The following is a 21,378-nucleotide window of genomic DNA, read 5'->3' as shown; positions in this document are numbered from 1 at the left end:
CACAGTCAACGCATAGTATCGCATGCATGTACATGTACTGTTGACGGACGGAATGCACAAGGACTTCTTAATGGCTTCGAACCTCTTTTATCTGTCAGCCGTCTTTTTTCTCATCCAAAGCTCTCTTCATCTCTAATGATTTTATCTTGAGGTCCTGGAGTTGAATTGTTTCTTTCAGCTAAAAGAGATGACGGTTTTCGTTACTAAGCAAAGACATTCCCGTATTTCCACATATACAAGCCTATAGCTGTGTACAAAATATTGATTCAGGAAAGGAATCTAATGCATATATTTTTGTACTGAAGATAGAGGCGCCAACAGAAGAAAAAAAAATTGCCGGGAAACTGCACTAGTGTGCGAAGCGCTTTGTTGTAATGCTTGCAGTTTTCCTTGTTGATATTCCGTGAATCAAAATATAAAATTCAATATTTTCATAAAAGTTAACTACTACTGTGAGCAATGGATAACGTTAATAAAGTGGCAGCTAGGTCCGCAGTGTTCGTAAAAATTAATTGTATTAAGGATATCGATCCAATTTTGAGCCAGTTGGAAAAGGCTTTTTCTCATCCATCTGATTTTAACCAAAATTTTAATGATGTTTGTATATTTCAAATATCAGAAAAACAATTAATAGGCCAGAGCTGCCAGGGATTAAAGAGTAGATTTCTGTGGTCATAAAAATCTGTCGCTATCTATAGCGACAAAGCCGAACTAGTGATCTTTCATGTAAACAATTATAAAATATATTTATATATTTTAATATAATCACATTACGGAGTATGCACCAATTTTTTTTAAATCTAGATTATAGTACGTCTAAACTATTAACAAATTAATTTCATCTTATCTGTATTTTGAAAGCCGTAGATGTTCTGATATATTTCATTGGACGCTTTATGGTGCGTTATTTTATGATAGTCTTGCCATAATGATCTTAAAACAATCAGAGACGTTCAATATATTAATGAAACAAAGTGAATACGAGTTACAATAAATTAATGAAACAAAGTGAATACGAGTTATATATTTGAAAATAATTAGTTCATCGTTTGTTCTATACGATCAAACTCAGTAAACTTCGTTATTGAATAAATCTGGTTTCATTCAATTAGTTCTGTCGATTAATATTCATCAAATCCAGTGGTAGGGGATATTTAACACAAAGCTTTTGATCTTTTCCTTTGAGTCAGTGGCTTGGATATTACTATTCATCGAAAATATGATAATCAAATACTGATGATGTTCTATTAATAAGACAAGCATAATAAATTAATATTAAAAAAAAATAAGCTGGGCGTAATGAACTTAGTCAAATACAAAAACAGTTTCATTAATTAGATCGATAATAATAAAAACAATGTAATGTTGATGAATATAACAGCCCGCTTAAGATCAAAACATAAAAACACCAAAATTGCCATACTTAGATAAAACTCATCAATAAACACCGATCAATGACTCCATACAGAACCCCAGCATCTCTCATTTTAGCAATCATCATCTGAATTAATATCGGGCTCGGTCGGTCCACAGACCGCTGATTCACAAACCGGTAACTGACGGAAAGATAGAATGCAGTGCATTTTCCATTTCTCCGCGGCCTCTATAACAGACATTGACCTCGTTCTGACTATTACCGTTCTGTTCTCCGCCTCCAGGAGCTGGACCCGTTCATTGAGGCTCCTGATGATTGTATCGGGACTCCCATTCTGTAAAGATAAAAAACGTCATCTTAAATTTGTCATTACCTGACGTACAATAGGCCCATGGGGGTATAAAACAGATTGATCAGCCACGGAAATCATCCAACTCTTATTACGTCTTTATGTCGATATAAACAATATTCTCGTCGACTTCAATGCATCACAACAGTCATTTAAGCAAGAAATGTTCGTAATTTTTGATTAAGCGGTGTTGAAACTACCAACCAAAAATTCAATACTCATTAAATACCATACTTCTACCGCCCCGTTCCCCCAAACTGTTACATATTAACCATTATTATACTTTCATGTTAAAAACTGAAATCTGATTGGTTTAGGCGCAGTTAGTAATTCGTTCTATTACCCTCAGCGTTAGCAACACACTTGGCAACAGGTAACACTATATAAATATTGCCTGTTTGGGAGGGTAACAGTTGAAATTGACACCCCGAAGAAACCATAGTCAACCGACGCGAAGCGCAGGTGGACAATGGTTTTCGAGGGGTGTCAATTTCAACTGTTATCCTCCCAATCAGGCACTATTTATTTTATTATACTGAATGTCTTAATTTTAGAGAATTTTTTACTACTTTTATATAGAAATGACATGAATTCTACGGCGAACCGTACGTGCATGATTTACGCGCATGTAACAATTCGTTGTGTTACCCGTTGCTAAGTGTGTTGCTAACGCTGAGGGTAATAGATCGGATTATCAACTGCGTCTAAACCAATCAGATTTCAGTATTTAACATGAAAGTATAATAAAACGAATTGTTACCTGCGCGTAAACTATGCGCGTACGGTTCGACGTAGAATTCACGTCATTCCTATATAAAATCAGTATCAGTAAAGTTTTCTTTAAAATCAAGACATTTAGTCTAATAAAATAAATAGTCTCTGTTTAGAGGGTAACAGTTGCAATTGACACCCCGAGAAAACCATTGTCAAACGACGCAAACTCCCAAACAGGCACTATTTATATACTGGTACATGTAGTAAATGATAGAGTCGCGGGAATTTGGCTATATATGTGTTGTTATCTACCTGTAACTTTTCACAGGAAGATGCAAGTATTCGTTTAGGTAACTCGTAAATCTATCCAAGATAATGGGTTTTTACCTTTCTCAGCAAAGCGTTCTCCTTGCTACCTGGCGAAATAGCGCACGGCATTTGCGATGGGGTGATTCCTGGGACGACAAGGTTCATGCCAGGGCTAGTGGGGGTCGGCAAGGGGTTGATCGCTGGGGTCAGGTGAGGAAAAACTGGTGTGACTGGCTGTCCACTTCCTGGCATAGGAATAAAATCGTCATCTAGCTCCTGAAATATCAACCAAACCATACGTGACTGTAATGTAATTAGAACCCCTGTTAAGAACAATACCACGTTTAAGGAAACATTCATGATTACCGCTTTAAGCCATTCCGGAACTTGTGTATCTTCTTCCGGAATCGAAGCTTCTCTTCCGGCGGATCTTGGTCTTTCTCCAGAACGAGGTCTGCCAAATAACTCAGCGGAACTTGGTCGATCCTGAAAGCGAAAAGCGCTGATAATGAAAAAAAAAAACAAAATTTTCTGACAGGATTAGGAATTACAGAACATTAATTCTCACCGCTGTATCTGGAGTTAATGGATTTCCGGAATCGCTCATTCCGTCCGATTCCGACACCGGTTCACTGGAGGAAACGTCTTCACTTCCGATCCCTTCCGAGGCGAATGCGCTATCCTCTTCGTGAAGCGCTGGTTGATGAGGAATCACCACTACGTAAATAATTTACAGATACATATACATACAAACCATCTATTTGACAGGTTTTTATCCACTAAATATAGAAGTTACAGAATGACGAGCCATCCCTATTACATATATCAATCCTAAGGTTGAACCCCTGCGACTCTTTATCTTGATGCCATTTAAAGATTTGTATTTAAAATTGAGAGTTCTGATGTGACAGTGGGACTCAATTTAATAAACCAAATTCCAGTTTCCCTCTTTAAATACCACCAATCAAGGACATAAATAAAACAGCGGTTGCCACCCTCGACAAACAAGCAGCATCGTGTAGGTTAGACCCGGCCTTCACTATAACAGTCTGATTACTGGTTGCTAAGATAGCATCCGAAAAACAGCCGCAAGGTTCAATTCACATTCCAACATATAGAATTAATACATATTAATTGTATTAAATTGTATAAATCACATTAGTGGTTGAGGGGATGTTTGCATGCAGTGGGGGAATGGGGGTACAATTTATGCCTAAAGCCAGTTCATCAGTTGTTCCTTTAACTTTCATGTGTGTTAACTTAATCTGCACTTGCTCCTAAATCAAATACAATGTCATGTGTTTAAATCTAAAATTCATAATAGACGCTGATTAACTTTGCAGAAACATGTCCCAATACACGATTATTTTGTAGGGAAAGCGACAGATTTCAGTTGACCACTTACACTAATTTAAAAGCTTGTTGACAGTAACAAAGTTTAATCATGAGATCTGCTTACCACAATAAACACGTGAGGAAGAATTTAACATGGACCGACCGGCATACATTATAACGACAAAGCGCTGTTGTTATAGGATATAAACTAATTAGCAAGTATGAATTATAGACTGGATGATGATAAACAGTTTTGAAGAAAAAAATAATCTTAGTGACTTCAAATACGCGAAGAATAATGATACTGCGGGATGCATTCGTCAATCCTTTAATTAAACATGTACAATGTTTCGTGTAATGACTTTTAGATACGGTAATACATATCATCGGTGTCAATTTTCGGAATCAACTTAATGACATGCATTAGAACTAGATAAATCATGCGAGAAGAACATTATACATTATACCAGTCAATCGTCTCTGAATTATACAGCACAAAAATGATTGCTTTTATGTTTGATCGATTGGTTGATTGGTTCGAATGCATCAAGCTAGCAATTTACGTTCTAACGCTAAGCCACAAGTTAGATACATTACCAAAGCTTTTGACTTTTTGATATAACAACTGAATTATTGTATATCCGGTTGATTCGAGCATATCACATTTATTTTGGTAAAACATGATCCAGCCATCGATAAGGTTACATCTTGGTTATAAATGTGTTTTGCAAGCATTGACATACGGCACCTGAGATGTTTATGTTTTTGTATTTATTTGTATTAATGTTTAAGCTGTGACATTTATGAAACCAGCAGGAATCTTGCAACTGTCTCATGGCCATTCACATTCACTATGTTTGGTGCATTCCTAAAGATTTTTAGGAAAGCATAGCAAGTACTATTGCCTAACATTTTATTGATCTTATTTACCCTACCATAAATAATCATATGCGGCAGTGGCATAGATGGATTCTAACTACAACTGTCTGCGTGTCATATATACATACAATCATTATTTATTAACATACCGTGTATACATATATACACATAGCATACGAGTTAAGTTTTGTCTTGGGCTTTAATTGTTCGGTTTTTTTTGTTTTTTTTTTTAATTTCCTGTGTTACAAGGGTTAAACCAAAAGAAATGTCACACAATACACCGTGTTTAACACTGGTGCTGTATTGTATGGTATGATGGATCAAAATTTTCCTTATCAAAATTCTAATTTGAAGTAAAATTTTGATTAAATTTCGTTGAACGCTTAACAAGATGTTGATGTTTATAGCCTGATATATACTAGTACGTGACATCGCCGCGTCATGAATTTACGCCTTTTTAAAGGCTGTATTTATGTATAAATTACATAATTTCAAAATTTGGAAATGACCTAAACAACACAATATTTTGAAACAGATATATCATAGACTTTTTCGAACTGTTTTAAAAAATTAGGGAAAGTTACCGTCCATTTCTCATATCTACGCAATGCCTTTTTGCTCTAAGGTAGAAAAAGACTGGGCATGCGAAGAGTGACACCATGCATTTTTTTTTTTGCTGCAATGGATAGAAATCACTAGAAAATGTACTAGAATTGATATATCAACCTAAAATTGAGAGCGAGTGAAAAGGGTATCCTTAACGTGGTTCCAATATCTGATAAAAACATATCTCATTGTATGTCATGTTAATCTATAAATTAAATAGACAGAAGATATACGCTCTGAAAGAAGTTTTTACGTCATGAGCTATATCATAAAGCTACGTGTATGACTTCTTGGAGAGATGTCGACAAACTCGTCGCTCATTAAATAATATCCAATATACTACCCCATCGATTACAAAAAGAGTAATTAGTTACTTTGTACAAAAAAATGGGGGGGAAAAAATGTAAAACAGGGCATCGTGGCCAATTTTTATATTACATTTTATACTACATTACGAAATTCTACCAGAACGCCAAAAATCTAGAAATGACGGCGACGATCTTTGCTTCTCGCTCTACAAAATATATTATCTTCAGAAATATTTATTATAATGCATTGACATTTTCAGATCTGAATTGAAATAGATAGATATCTTAAAGCACAAGTTTTCGTCTTTTTACGCGGATTTTACATGATTTTATCGCATCTGTGACATTGTTTTCGGATCAACCCTTGTAATAACTGATTGTAAAATGGCCAAACATCCATTTGCACACTTTAAAAGCTTGTGTTATTATTTTGAATAGATAAAATAAAGATAATTTTGGATAGTTATAACGGCGAAAGTTTGGGATAACTATATTATAAGTTATAGTCATAATAATTCTGGATGACTTTTAAAGTGATAGTTTGGGATATATTAGTGATTGCTGTGGATAGTTATTTGGTGATAGCTTGGGATATCTATATAAGTGAAAGTTTGGGCTAGTTATAATAGAGATAGTTTGGGACAGTTATAATAGTGATACTAGTAGTTTGGAATAGTTATATGGTGATGGAGGATGAGGTACACATAAGTGAGAGGTGCAATACCAGCATGCAGTTTTTGTTGACATCTCTTCCCTAACCCTACTCACTAAATTATATAGGAGGATATTAGAGGTACAACATGATTTTAAAACTTTCAATTCAAACTCATGTTGTATCACATGTCAAATAATAGTCAACCTTTTGAAAGGTCTACAAAATAAAAAGTTACAAATATATTTCATAAGTATACTGCTAAAAGTTTCTCTATTTTTAATGAAAACATTTGTTTTCAATATAAATGGCTTTATTACAAAAAAATGCCTCAATATCTTTTATATCATGTAGCGTATTGGCCCTATTGCTCATAATCTGTATAATTATGTACTCACTGTATATAACACTATGTCATGAATCCTCAAGAAAAAAATCAACTGTTTTACACATCCTTATACAATCTTTTACAATTTGCCTACATAACAAACTTAATACAATCTATATCACAATTCACCTCACCAGGAATATCACTACAAATAACTAAACCATGCAATCTGACTCACAATTCATCAACAGGACAAAATATCATAATTATCATTGCATCACAATTAACATATGACAATCACGTTATCATCAATGTCACGAGCAACCTTAATCTGAACGGGCAGATGAGCTGGGTGCTTCATACAATGTATGTGCTGACATGTGATATTAAGCATGATATATGATACAAAGCATGATACAGACCTTGACATGGTGGAGATTCTCTGGCTGTTAGAATAAGAAAGTGAAAGTTAAGACCACTACAAAGAGAGAGGGTGCAGACTGTGGGAGTTAAGTAGAGCACCACCTACTGTGGTTAGTGGCTACTTGTAATTAAATTAATGTATTGTGATTATTCTACAAGTTAGAGTTTGTATTAAACAGCTAACACCAGAAAGATTAGAGTATTTTCTTTTATCCTAGATTCACCTACATTCAAACCTTGAATAAAGATTATGGTTCTTGCTTACTGAGAGAGTTTCACTATACCAGAGTCAAAGTGTCTAGTAAGAATATATATAAAGGAAATTTTCACAACAAGAAGTTCAATTACAGTGTTCTAGCATTCTATAGGAAACAGGAGTATTTTCTCTACAACAGCATGTGTCCCCATTATGTAAAAAAAGAAGATTGATGGTAAAACAGAAAACATGGTTGATTCATTGCTAACAATACTGAATTCAAATCTATCATGCAACAAAATACTTACATTTTGGTGATGATACTCTTGATTTCAATGTCTTTTGATTAAGAATTTTCTCTAAAAAAAAAATAAAAAAAGAGAAAAGAAAAAAATATAATTTACCGTAGGACTGCAACTTTTGAATGTGTACAATCTTTAATGTAGATATTCAATGGATTATATCCCCAATGTGCTTATTATAAAATTTATTATTCTTTAGTTTATGATGAAAACAAGTGAAAAGCTGTCAATGTGACAGCAAACCGGGTTTTCTTTTATGTGAACTGTATCCATAATCCATGTCAACCTGCATCCAGTGAAATGGAGTACCCTATATGCAACATTTTGCCAAAAATGACTAAGTTCAAAAGCTAGTATTTTTTTCATAAATAATCAGAAATCAAAATCCTAGCAATATGCACACCTCTAGATCTGATACATGTATATGTACAATTGATCTGCAAAAGTACAACTTCCTATCTTGAGAACTGTAGGAGGAGTTATCCGTACAATGAGGGTACCCTATATGCAATATTTTGCCCAAAAATGACTAAGTTCAAAAGCTGGTATTTTTTTGATAAATTATCAGAAATCAAAATCCTAGCAATATGCACACCTCTGATATATGTACAATTGATCTGCAAAAGAACAACTTCCTATCTTGAGAACTGTAGGAGGAGTTATCCGTACAATGAGGGTACCCTATATGAAATATTTTGCCCAAAAATGACTAAGTTCAAAAGCTTGTTTTTTTTTTGGATAAATTATCGGAAATCAAAATCCTAGCAATATGCACACCTCTGATATATGTACAATTGATCTGCAAAAGAACAACTTCCTATCTTGAAAACTGTAGGAGGAGTTATCCATACAATGAGGGTACCCTTTTGGCAGCCGCCCACCCGCCTGCCATTTTCACCATTTTAATAACCGGATTTTTCCGTTGGAAAACCCGGTTAAAAAAAGATTTAATAACACAATACATGTAATACCAATTCAATTGAAAACTTTTCTGAGTTTTGCCCTACTTACCAGCAATGACAATGGTGTGCCAGTGGTGGGATGCCAGACTGGAGACGCTGTACAGAGAGCCAAATATAGGCCTCGGTAGACAGGATGATTTGTTGTTAGGACCCTTCAACTGGTCTGAGAACACTGCCCCTAGTCGACCATTTGCACCATTTCCCCAGGAAAACACTTGATTTTCTGCACAAGACAAATATTTTTTTACACAGTGGTGACAAAGGTGGTGGTATCACCTCCTTGTCAAAGGAGGTGACAAACAATGATTTCATCATTTAAATACATGTATATTAAACTCTGAATACAAATACACAGAGTGTTAAATGAATTAATGGTGACCAAGACTAGATTGTGATAAAACTTCTGTATATCACAATGATAATGCACATGACAGTTTTTACTTACACAAGATGACAAATAATAAACTAAGCCAATGCTCACTAGTAATACCCCCGCTCTGATGTGAATATGCAAAATAAGCAAAGTTGACATTTAACAGAAAGCTGGCATCCGATTGGTACAGAAATATATCCCACAATATGGCATGCCTAAACAAATAGTGTGTTAAAATTTCAAGCATCTGCGATCAATAGCTGCTGAGAAATCTTTGAGGAAAATTTGTTTGAAAATTTTGGCTAAAATAAACAAAGAACTCATTTAACAGAAAGATGACGTCCGATTGATACAAAAATATATCCCACAATATGGCATGCCTATGCAAATAGTGTGTAAAAATTTCAAGCATCTGCGATAAACAGTTGCTGAGAATTCTTTGATGGAAATTTGTTAAAAAATTTTTGCTAAAAATAAACAAAGTCGTCATTTAACAGGAAGTTGATGTCTGATTGGTACAAAAATATATCTTAAGATATGGCATGCCTATACAAATACTGTGTAAAAATTTCAAGCATCTGCGATAAAAAGTTGCTGAGAAATCTTTGACGAAAATTTGTTTGAAAATTTTGGTTAAAAAATAAGCAAAGTCGTCATTTAACAGGAAGTTGACGTCCGATTGGTACAAAAATATATCCCACGATATGGCATGCCTATACAAATACTGTGTTAAAATTTCAAGCATCTGCGATAAACAGTTGCTGAGAAATCTTTGACGAAAATTTGTTTGAAAATTTTGGTTAAAAAATAAGCAAAGTCGTCATTTAACAGGAACTTGACGTCCGATTGGTACAAAAATATATCCCACGATATGGCATGCCTTAACAAACGCTGTGTAAAAATTTCAAGCATCTGGGATAAATAGTTGCTGAGATAAATGCGACAGAAATTTTTGTTATGGATGGACAGACAGACAGACAGACGGACGGACAGACAGACAGACAGACACACAAGGGTAAAACAGTATACCCCCTCTCCTTCGGAGCAGGGGTATAATTATTAAAATATGAACAAATATACTCAAAGTATAGAGTACAATGTTGATGACCATGAGTTGATCAGAACACCTTTAGATGAAAATGATCACCCAATAAGAACCTACCATTGATGGAGGCCACCGTGAATCCATCCCCACAGGTCACTGTATCCACCACCTTCCCTGTCAGACCCCCACCCACCCGACAAATCCCCTTACGCCGGCGGAAATCTCCCACCCCCAGCTGTCCGTACTTATTGGATCCAAACGTGAACAAATGTCCATACACTGAAAAAAATGAATGTATTTTGCATAGCAGGCAATCATAGATTACTTGATCCAAGTCAGCTGAATTCAATCATATTCTCAAAGAAAATGACTTCTTCAGGCAAAATATTGTATGTATGACGCATGTCTGTTGAACTAGGAATTGAAAATGAGAGCAAATAACAATATTTGAGATTCCATGAAACTTACAGTCAACGGCCGCGGAGTGGTCCTTCCCAGCAGCCACCTTGGTGATGATATACCGCGTCAATGGCTTCACCGTGCTGAACGTGTATTTACATGGAATGTCATAAACCTGTTGGTAAATAAAGATTTCTATGACAGTTTATACATTGGCTCTGAATGCTCTGTGCAAAATTACAAATGAATATGATTTATATAAGTTCATCTTTGTTAAGTCATTAAAAGAGAAAGTTATAAAGTGGATGGCACCAACCTGAACTTTACTCTTCCTCAATCCCGATGTCTCTGAGTTAAAACCGAGTTTATTATGTTCATTGCTGCCTGCTGCTAACACGCGGCCATTTACAGTAATCAGGAATGTGCCATCGCTCCCACAAACCACATGTTTAAACAGGTGTTTCCCAGGTGTGGCTACCTGTACAGGTAAAAAATCTATTTTGTCTCAATCTGTCTTTTTCAAACTGATGAGAAAGCACATATTAACCATGATATTTGATATGCAGACTTTCTTACCTTTTGTGGAGTGGAAAAATCATCTTCTGAGCCAAGTCCTAAGCGACCTGAAAAAAAATGAAATATGGTATGAAAATCAAATGGAAGTTCAAATATTCTTATGTTTCACTAAAGAGATTTTTGGTACTGTGAAATTGATAAGATTTCATCTAATAATCTTTTACTACATGTAACCTCACTCCACTCTCAAACAAAATAGAATTTGGAAGAAAAAAAACTGAGGACCATATACCTCTCTTTTTTCCAACAGATTTTTTTTTTGTTACTGTAACCAAGAGTTGAATACCATTAGATCTTACCAAATTCACCACATCCCCAGGTGTAAACTTCTCCATCCTTGGTCAGGGCTGCAACATGGTTCTCCCCACAGGAAATCTCCTCCACTGGGTTGGAGGAGAAAAATGGGAGAGGGACAGGGGAGAGAACTGTGTCGTCTTCCTCCTCCAGACCCAGACACCCATAATAGTTAGACCCAAACGCGTAAACTTTTCCCTCATCTGTCACATATTATAAAGTCCTAATGCATGGAGTTATTGATGAAATATGCTAATACAAACCTTATGTACATGTTCTTATGCAAAAAGATTCAAACTAGATTTCAATTATTAAGCCATTCATTTGTCCATTATTGCATCAGACATAAGAATAAAACCCTTTATCATCATGTTTGAATTCTTTTTCTAAACAATATCAAATTGAAATGAACTTTGAAAATAATGATAAAAGCCCATGCAATATCAGATTTGCCAATTTACATTTCATTGACAGCAGTTCATGATTTTAATGATGAATTAGGAACAGGTAAGCTGACCTGAGACACAGAAGGTGAAGTCCTCCCCACAGGACACCTGTATAACGTCTTCCAACTCCTCCACTTTCTTAGGGGCCTTGTACGCAGATGTGTTCCCATGACCTAGCTGTCCCACAATTTCTGAACCACCCTGTACATTCTGAGCAAAGATAAAACAAAGACAATCTAAATTGGAAAAACAAGGATCTTTTCCTCTGTACCACCCTGTACCACCCTGTACATTCTGTGCTCAGATAAAACAAATAAATTGGAAAGATAAGTGTTTTTTACACATAAATACTTTTGGGAGACATTATTTTTCAAATGCTTAAAAATGTTATATATATATATATATATATATATATATATATATATATATATATATATATATATATATATATATATATATATATATATATATGAAACTTATTTGATTAGGAGGTACATGTACATATGCAAAAAATTGTGTTTTGCGTAGTACATTTAGGGAAAATAAAGACAATCCATCATTAACACACAAGCTCAAAAAGAAGAAAAAAGCATTTAAGGTGCATCAAAAACTTATGTCCATTTGAGAATAGGTCAATCAACATACCGCCCAAGTATAGACTTCTTTTTCCATGGTAACCACTGCAAAATGTGAATGACCAGCTGCGATCTGGAACAAATCATAAAAACAATGTCTTTTATTTAAACAGGATTGCAAAATTAGTTTACAGAAACCAGTTCAGATGGGAAAGTTACAACAGCAAATTATGGCTAAATTCTATCTTTTTACATCATTGTTTTAGTCTGTTTAATTTTTTTGATTTTATACAAATGGTGAGCCATCAATTATGTCTGTAACAAAACTCATCTTGTGGAAAACCAAAGATCAAAGAAGACGACGATTTAGATATCACACAATTTTATAGAGCTTATAATTACCTGTATTGCACTTTTGCCCTTGACAAATATGTCCTGTTTTTGAGGTGTCTGTTTCCCACCACCCCACTGGTACACCTGTCAAATTGTACTTGCATAATTAGTGGATAATTCAAAATAAGATCCACATTTAACATATCATCCAAAAGATACTAATATGAACTACTATATTTACATCTATCAAGCATAACTATATGAACTACTATATTTTACAACTTATTTTAAATTAAGGACCAAATCACAGCTATAAATCAGAGCAGGAAGATGATGAAAGGTTTTAAAAAATACCTCGGTAATTTTGGATTTGATGATAGGGACAGTTTCTATGAAGACAGATGACTGTTGTCTGAGTTTTCGGGACAAAGTGTTGAGTTCCCAGACTTTTTTTTCCATTTCTTGAACATCAGCGATCTGTGTGAACTTTGAACTGGTCAGTAACTCCTCGGCTGATGGCCGGTCTTTGGCATTTTTCTGTAACATCCAGCTGACCAACTGCTGAATGTTCTCTGAGTACTGAGGATCTATATCTCCCCGCTCACCCTTCACAATCTCATAGGCCAGTCGTAGCTGATTCTACAGGCAGAACAGAGATACCATTTTTGAAATAATAATGAACATATGTCTGTTTACAGAGATATTAACATAGTATTCATATTATTGACGTTAATAGAGGTTTAAAAAGTTCTTCAAATCAAGAAAGGCTTATAACACTGAAACAAAGTCTGCTTGTCTAAGTTGAGACCACTCTTGTTAATCTCAATTTTCTAGAATAAATTATTCAGACACTTAGAGTAATAGAGGTGTAATACTTACTGTGGCTTGGAATGTCTTCTTCAAGGTCAGTAACTCATACACAACACAACCTAAGGCCCACATGTCTACTTTGTGATCATAACTACAGGAAAATCAAAGTACTGAAGGGAGTTGATTTCATCGATTATTGCTTATCTTAAAATCAACGATATGTTATTTTCCTTGGCAAGTTGTTTATAATCTCTATTTGAATTATGCACATTTTTATTATATGGATTCTCGGACTTTTCCGACAAGAATTACGAGAAAACCTCTTATGAATCATGTTGTGTAATATTTAAAAATAGAATTGATTTCATCAAACTATGTATCGGTATTCGAAATATTTCAAAAACTGTATGGATCCAACCAATAATGAACTCTAGTCTCGTTCAACCAGATGCTCGGCTGTCTTCGTTAATCTCCGACAAGTAAGAGATACCAGGTCAAGTGATAGCTCTTGCGACCTCTAGATATAGGCTGACTCTCTGCTTGTCGGAGATGTACGGAGACAGCCGATGGTTGAACGAGACTATATTGAACTCTGGCATAGGAATACATACGACTGCAAAAAACTTCTAAATTGTTCGTAGTATTTAAAATCTGACTATTTCTTAGGTATTTATAAATAAGTTCCCCCCAAAAAAACTGTTTCAGCCTACATTACATCAAATTTATCGATTATTTTCAAGAACTAACTCTTGTTAGCGGTGATGATTTGTGCTTAGGTCCAAACACTGTTTCAGTTTCGGTTTGCCAGAGTAACTGCATAGGAGAGTTGATTAAAATCAACTCCCAAAAATTGTACTTAAATCATTACTCATGTGTGATATCTTAAAAGTATTAACTTGAAATCATTATCATCTTTTTTGCTATAAAGTTGTGGCAAATTCTATTCTAAATATCATTAATGCCATTCATCTTTATCTCTTTCGTGTTAGATATATCTTTCTCACACTTTCTTAACATTGCTTGCCATATATACTGACCTGTCTCCTTTGACAATCTCTGGAGCCATGTAGTAAGGAGTGCCCACAACCTACAAGAGTTTAAACAGCAGTCGAAACCTCAACAATGTTCCACAAACTTTTTTGTATTATAAGGCTTCAGTTTGACTGCACAAATGTAACTAAACAAACATATATGTGCATAAGTATATACGGTACAGTACAGCTTCATAGTGATACTGTGATTTCACTATCATTCCTTGAGCAATAATTTTTTTTTTGTAAAATTTAACACAACTGTACAAAATTTCACATATCATTGAAAATGTGCTTAGCTTTTTTAAATCCATGAAAACATATTCTCAAAAGTATTAGTGAATCAAAACCATGGTAAAAGAAAATAAAGAAGTAGGACTTGTGCAGATTCAACAGATTTTTAATAGTTTTTAATACAAGATTAATTCACAATATACAAATTTTTGGCAGGCACTTGAATGCCCCTAATACTTTCTGTATACAAGACTACTCACTGTTTCAGCCATCTGGCTCTTTGTCTCTAGGATTTTGGAAATTCCAAAATCACCCAATTTGACCAAATCTGCCTTTGTAAGGAATATGTTCATTGTTTTTATGTCCCTGAAAATGTCAATCTAAATATTGAAGACATTGTAAAAGTTTGTTCAAAGCTGTTATACACCTCTGTAGTGACAAATAGTGACCAAAAAAATGCATTTTTACGTCTTTTGTTTGGCTTACTTCAATGCATTCAGAACTTCGAAAAACATTACTTTTGTTGCAAGAACTATTGCACTTGTGTTATTACAAATAGTTACATTCTCAAATAATGATACCAATATAAATTATAAAGCATGTGTGATAGAAAGTGATGCATATATACATGTGCAAATTGTAAGGTGCACAAAAAGAATAAGCTATTGGTATAAATAAGCTGTATTATCTTTCATTATTTCTTTTCTTTTCATAACAAATCATCTTTATTGGTACAGTGTATATACCGGTATGTACCAGGCATTTTATAATTGTAAAAAAATGAATTCTTCAATGATTATAAATATGATTTAATAAAATCACCAGATAACTAGGAGAGATACAACAGGAATGGAACTATTTAAACTGCAAAATTAATTCTTTCTAAAACAATCCTTCTGTGCACCTTCTTTGTAAAAATACATGCATATAACAAAACAACAATGATGTGTATATACATTACACAAAGCTTAAGCATGCCTGGTTATGTAAAGCTTATAGGTGCATGTATATATAAACTATGCATAAAATGTACAAAACTGACAAAAAGAAGAACAGATATATGATAACAGAAACAAAACCTGAGAGACAGTAGTGATGCCATCAAGAAATTTTATAAAGATGTGTGCCCTGTACGAAAAACATTGAAATAAACAGAAGAACTACTATGCATCCAAAATTGGAAATAAAAAGGAAAATCAATGAGAAACTATTCATTAATGAATGAAAATAAATTTTAAGCCAAGTTTGTTTGATCTATCTAGCAGCTGATTGCGCTAAAACATGAGAATTTTATAAAATGTACCAAGCTGAGAGCAAATTGCATAAACTGAACTCTTTTTAATAACTGATATTGTTTTAGATATCCACACTTCCTTTGAATTTCTGCTGACATTGCTGTTACTCTAATAGTTACCTGTGAATAATGCCAAACTGGTGAATGTACTGTAAGGCAGATGCTACTTGATAGAGATACCAGGCCACTTGCTGTAATGCAACAAAGAAATATTTCAGTCAATTGCTCAACTAAAGATCAAGTTGCAAAATTATCAATTTTACACAGACATGAAATTGTCAAGGAATTACATGAATCTTTCATTATTTTACTGTGATGCAAAAAAAAATCATCATAAAAGTCTGTTTTTACCTCTTCTTGAATAAGTTCATTACTTTCACAGTGTTGGGCTATTTTTGTGGCCAGGTTTCCACCTAAAATGTCAATCATCATGACCAATTAATCAAAACATTTAATTTAAACTGTTAGCATATGAAAAAAATCCAATATCTATTAAAGACAAACACAAATTTTTATCCCACAAAATTATGCAATGAAATATATCAACACCTGAGAGTTGTCCAGAGCAACAATATATAGAAATCTTTTTCAATACCAAGAACTGGTGTTATTTTTCTTACCATTGGCATACTCCACTTCGATCATCAACGTGCCCTCGTCCAGGAAGTGGTTGTAGTAGGTGATGATGTTGGCATGGTTCAGCATGGAGAGGATGTCCACCTCCCCCAGAGCATCCTTCTTCTCCCTCTCCGACAGACGACTCAGGCTGATCTCCTTCCATACCACCAAACTGCTGTCCTGAAAGAATGCAATGTCAGTTCAGTAAAAATTATTTTTACAAATTGTTCTGGGTAGAGGTTTACACAAAAAGGTGAAGAGGTTTCAAGAGCCTTCTTTAATATTTGTCACTGTAATATTTTAACAATCACAGGCTCAACTTTTTTCCCATCCTCAATGTTTCAAAAACTCAGAATTTGATTATTAAAAAATTACATGTAGACAAAGTTGCTAAAAAAAAAGACTGAATGAAATAGAAACAACAAAGGAATGTTCAAGTACATTAAATTAATAAAGGATGCACTGATCCATTTGACCCCCTCCTCTGTTTGGGGGCATTTTATAGTCAAATGTGTGCATGGTTGCATATATAGGTATGGCACTAATCTCAGCAAGATTCATTGAGACTGAAAAATTTTGACAGACGTCAGTCAAAATTTTTCTGTCTCTACAACTCTTGCTGAGATTAGTCTGGCACAAATCTCTTTACCAAGCTTTATTGCTAAAGGGTCTCTAATAAGTGTCAGATTGAATATGATTTTCATTTAACATGTTTAGCACTTTTTATCTTCTTGCCATAATGAAGGGGGAAGAAAACACACAAAAAGTTTAACAAAATACACAGCAACACAAATCACGAGAAATTCCTTTTCCATAAGTCTTATCCCAGTTTTATCATGTTTATAAGTAATATAATTGTATTTCATGCGACATCTATGGTTGTACAATGACTGTAGCTGCAATGATCTAACCCTCTCCCGATTTTTTTTAGTAAACATCAGATATAAACAATCGGAGAGGGCTACATTATTGCAGCTAATACGGTTGCTGTTCATATGCTACAGCATCCATATCAGATTATGCTCATTAGCCCGAATAAAAAGAAAAATTAAGCTTGGCTGAAAGATATATGAATGTAATTATAGTCTTATTACTAATGAATGAGCCTGTAGATATCCCGACACTTAGGTACAAAGATGGCACGTTTTTAGAGGTTTACCTCTGTTTTTCGATATAGAACAGCTTCTCCAAATGCACCTTTCCCTAACACTTTGACGAATAAATAAGAAGCCTCGTGTACTGGCTCTGTTGTGCCGTGAACATGCACGATATCATTACCAACGCCTTCCTCGGTCGCCATTTGTAAACAATCCTTAAGGGAGACCACTCTTAATTTAGAAAAATACACATTCGGATAAAAACGTAAATATTACTGGCACATAGTACATTGTGTACATTGGTTTGCTACATAAAATAAAATCATGCAAACAATACCATGTCGTAGTTCTTTAAGCATGTTAAGGCATATGTGTATTGATAAAATATTACAAAGATTCAAGGAAGATTCCATGGCATTCATGAATTTTAGACCAGGCGAGAAAATACACACGGTGGTACTTCTGTAAATGAATTTTAATTGTTTTAAGGTACTTAATTAAACACGATTTTAGATCAACAGTTCATTTTTTATGTTTTATGTATAAAATGGTTTATTGTGCATTTTGAATGATGGACCAGAGTTTGAAAGTTAGAAGTCAAGTTATAACTAAGTTATATATACATGTACATGTATATACATCTATATGTACATCTAATTAATGATGTCAGTATCATTGCGATAAATTAGTTTCACTAAATGGTTATTGTAAAAATATTAATTGTTGCACTTATTGGGCTCTAGAAGAAACTTTATACACCAAATCCTAAGTTCGTTGCATCAAATAGTAATGGCACCGAATGGTCGTTGCAAGAATGTTTATATACCTACATGTATAATGATTTCGGGAAGAAACTTTGTACAGCAAAATATAATCATTATAAGAAACTTTGTACACCAAATGATCATTGCATAAAACTTGATACCTCAAATTAATGTTAATGATGGCAAGAAAAATGTTGGTGCAATAAATATTCATTGCAAGAAGTTTGGTGTACAAAATGATCATGGCAAGAAACTTTGTTCACCAAATACTAGTAGTCAAGAATTACAATTACTCATAACAAACATCGTTTTGAGTCATTATTATTTTCGATTTTAGAATTTTCCCGATTGATGACTGTAACGAAGAAAATTGACCCGGGTTGAAAATTGACCCGGGGGTCTTTTTTCAACGTTGAATATTGACACGGGGGTCATTTTTCAACTTTGAAAATTGAGACCAAAAGTCGTAAAATTTATATCCGGGGTCATTTTTCAACAGTTTAAAAAAGATTTTTCTAAATTCTGAATACCTCGACACGTTGAAAATTGACCCTGTTGAAAATTGACTCCAACTTCAGTCAACTTAACTGGCAGTCAAAAACTGACATCAACCCCCAAGTTTCCCTTTATCGGGATATAATGATTGTCCCTTTACTACAAGAGAACATAGATAGGCATTATGCCTGCTGTTCAATCCATTTCAATGTATCTATATACTTGAATAAAATACCTCTTAAATTAAATTGTCCCTTTATTGATATATTAGCTTGTCATATGTCCAACAAATACCCGACGTTGTTCTTATAATTAAAGATATATACCCTCTACCTTATAATATTGTATTATTAGGTAGAGGGTGTGTACATTTTTATTATGAGAAAAAAATATAACGCTTGTGCCTGTGCTTAAGTTTGAGAAGTCAGGATATTTCTCTGACATTAATAAATGAACAGTTCTCATATGACAAGTCGTCAACAGTTTTTATTAAACATGTAACTTAATCGACAATTTTTCATAAACTTGCCAGATGACTATTTTTGAAGCACCACGCGCAGCAAAATTTCTGCATATGCCTGCATGTAGTTCTTTTTTTAAAATTACAATTGATCGCTGTTGTTTTGAGTTTTCAATTTCATTAACTGTGTTTAAATTTGAAATACAGGCATCCAACGTTATATATTTTTCTCATAATTTAAAATATATACCCTCTTCGTTAATAATGTAGGTGCCTGTGATATGAAGGTCCATCACCTACTCCGACCCCGACGCATGATCATTTCATTGACGAAAACAGTTATCACAGGGCGAAAAACCATCTTTAAGCAAGTCCTTAAAGGTGGCTTAAAGGTGACTTAAAGGAGCTTAAAGGCTATACAACCTTTAAGCCGCCTTTAAGTCACCTTTAAGCAAGTGCTTATAGGTCCTTAATGTCCAAACTTCTTTAAGCTACCTTTAAGCCACCTTTAAGTCACCTTTAAGCATCTTGAAGTGGCATTTACGCTCTCTTTACACTGCCTTTACACTGTCTTTAAGTGGCCTTTAAGTCAATATTGATCAAGCTGAACAATAAAAACATATATTAAATGCAAAAGCTCTTTTATAGAGATGGGAGGGGGTCATCCGAGTGATAATATAATTTCCAAGGAAGGGGGGGGGGGGGGGGTTCCAGGCGGTTTTAGTCGTCGCTCCATTAAACACAGATCGCTATCATCAGCACCGCTCCGATTGACACAGATTGCCGTTATAAAATTCTTTATAATTTTTTGGGGGTTTCAAAATTATTGTAGGGATGAGCGCAGTCTCTATATCCTAATATGTGCATAAAACTAATTAAAGTATGTTTGTTTCCTATTATAAATTAATCGGTGAAAAAAATCTCTCTCTCTCTCTCTCTCTCTCTCTCTCTCAGTTCATCTGGTTATTAAACAAAATAAAGATAATGAACCAAAAATGCATGATTTAATTTGTTAATCAGTTTAAGGTTTGTATTTTTTTTTCAATTTTCATTATTTCTAACTCTAGATCTGCTAGATACATGTTAAAGATGAAAAGACTCTCAACTGCCTTTGTTATATCGGGCAGGATATTACTGCTTTGTTTGTCTAGACATAGTTTTGTTCGTTTGTGTATATCTAATTAGAGTATATTGTTTGTCCAACTTAAGAAAACCCCTGGAACTAACACAGAATATACAAGATATACACAACAGTTGTGTCGTGTGCCCAGGTGCATGTTTGTGTATATCTAATTAAAGTCTATTGTTTGTCCAACTTAAGAAAACCCCTGGAACTAACACAGAATATACAAGATATACACAACAGGTGTGTCGTGTGCCCAGGTGCACGTCAGGGTTTCTAAAGGCGTTGAATCTTAGTATGTACGAGTATACGATAAGTCTAGTGAATAAAAGTTAATTTACATTTGTAATTCATTTTCAAAGTATTATTTCCTAGCTCTTGGTTTTAAATATGTTACGTCTACAAATTAACGATACATGTATGTAAGAGTAAAATCTTGAGGCTAATTAATTAATGTACCGGTGATCATAAATAGGGGTTGATTATTTAAATATATGTATAAGGGTAAATATGTCAAATATACCCGGCCTGGCACATCATACAATTGTACGTACAAGTCATTTGCAATTGCCACATGCAGTAAATACGTCACCGGTAATTGGTAATTTTGTTTGTTATAGAATTGATAGTTTAAAAATCATGTACATACAATTACATGTAAATATTTAAACAT

The 21,378-nt window shown here is 34.2% G+C and overlaps 1 protein-coding gene across 3 annotated transcripts; it reads right to left on the bottom strand.

Annotated features, from left to right (window-relative positions):
• Positions 1-22: 22 nt before the first annotated feature.
• Positions 23-18,083, bottom strand: LOC128178243 (serine/threonine-protein kinase Nek9-like). Of its 3 annotated transcripts, XM_052845321.1 has the most exons (24): positions 17,926-18,083; positions 16,769-16,946; positions 16,500-16,561; positions 16,269-16,339; positions 15,115-15,220; positions 14,627-14,676; positions 13,659-13,740; positions 13,134-13,418; positions 12,849-12,923; positions 12,517-12,579; positions 11,943-12,081; positions 11,431-11,628; positions 11,132-11,178; positions 10,872-11,033; positions 10,625-10,730; positions 10,274-10,435; positions 8,788-8,961; positions 7,783-7,833; positions 7,278-7,301; positions 3,316-3,464; positions 3,114-3,233; positions 2,826-3,023; positions 1,638-1,709; positions 23-178 (listed from the first exon to the last, which is right to left on the bottom strand). In XM_052845321.1, the coding sequence occupies exons 1-24, from the start codon at positions 18,064-18,066 to the stop codon at positions 95-97; spliced, it is 2,799 nt and encodes a 932-aa protein (XP_052701281.1). In that variant the 5' UTR covers positions 18,067-18,083; the 3' UTR covers positions 23-94. The 3 variants fall into 3 exon arrangements, with proteins under 3 accessions (XP_052701281.1, XP_052701282.1, XP_052701283.1); XM_052845322.1 differs by lacking the exon at positions 7,278-7,301; XM_052845323.1 differs by lacking the exons at positions 16,500-16,561; positions 16,769-16,946; positions 17,926-18,083 and adding an exon at positions 15,934-15,982.
• Positions 18,084-21,378: the final 3,295 nt, after the last annotated feature.

Source organism: Crassostrea angulata, chromosome 3 (genome assembly GCF_025612915.1).
Source record: "Crassostrea angulata isolate pt1a10 chromosome 3, ASM2561291v2, whole genome shotgun sequence".
NCBI classification, from domain to species: domain Eukaryota; kingdom Metazoa; phylum Mollusca; class Bivalvia; order Ostreida; family Ostreidae; genus Magallana; species Magallana angulata.
This window is presented reverse-complemented; position numbering and strand designations above follow the sequence as displayed.

What these genes read in the sequence shown, in the direction of transcription:
- LOC128178243 (XM_052845321.1), bottom strand. Translation starts at nt 18,066, where the DNA reads ATGGCGACCGAGGAAGGCGTTGGTAATGATATCGTGCATGTTCACGGC. An exon ending in ATGAACTTATTCAAGAAGAG is followed by an intron (nt 16,340 to 16,499) that starts GTAAAAACAGAC and finishes GTTGCATTACAG; the next exon opens with CAAGTGGCCTGGTATCTCTA. An exon ending in CTTCACCTTCTGTGTCTCAG is followed by an intron (nt 11,629 to 11,942) that starts GTCAGCTTACCT and finishes AATATGTGACAG; the next exon opens with ATGAGGGAAAAGTTTACGCG.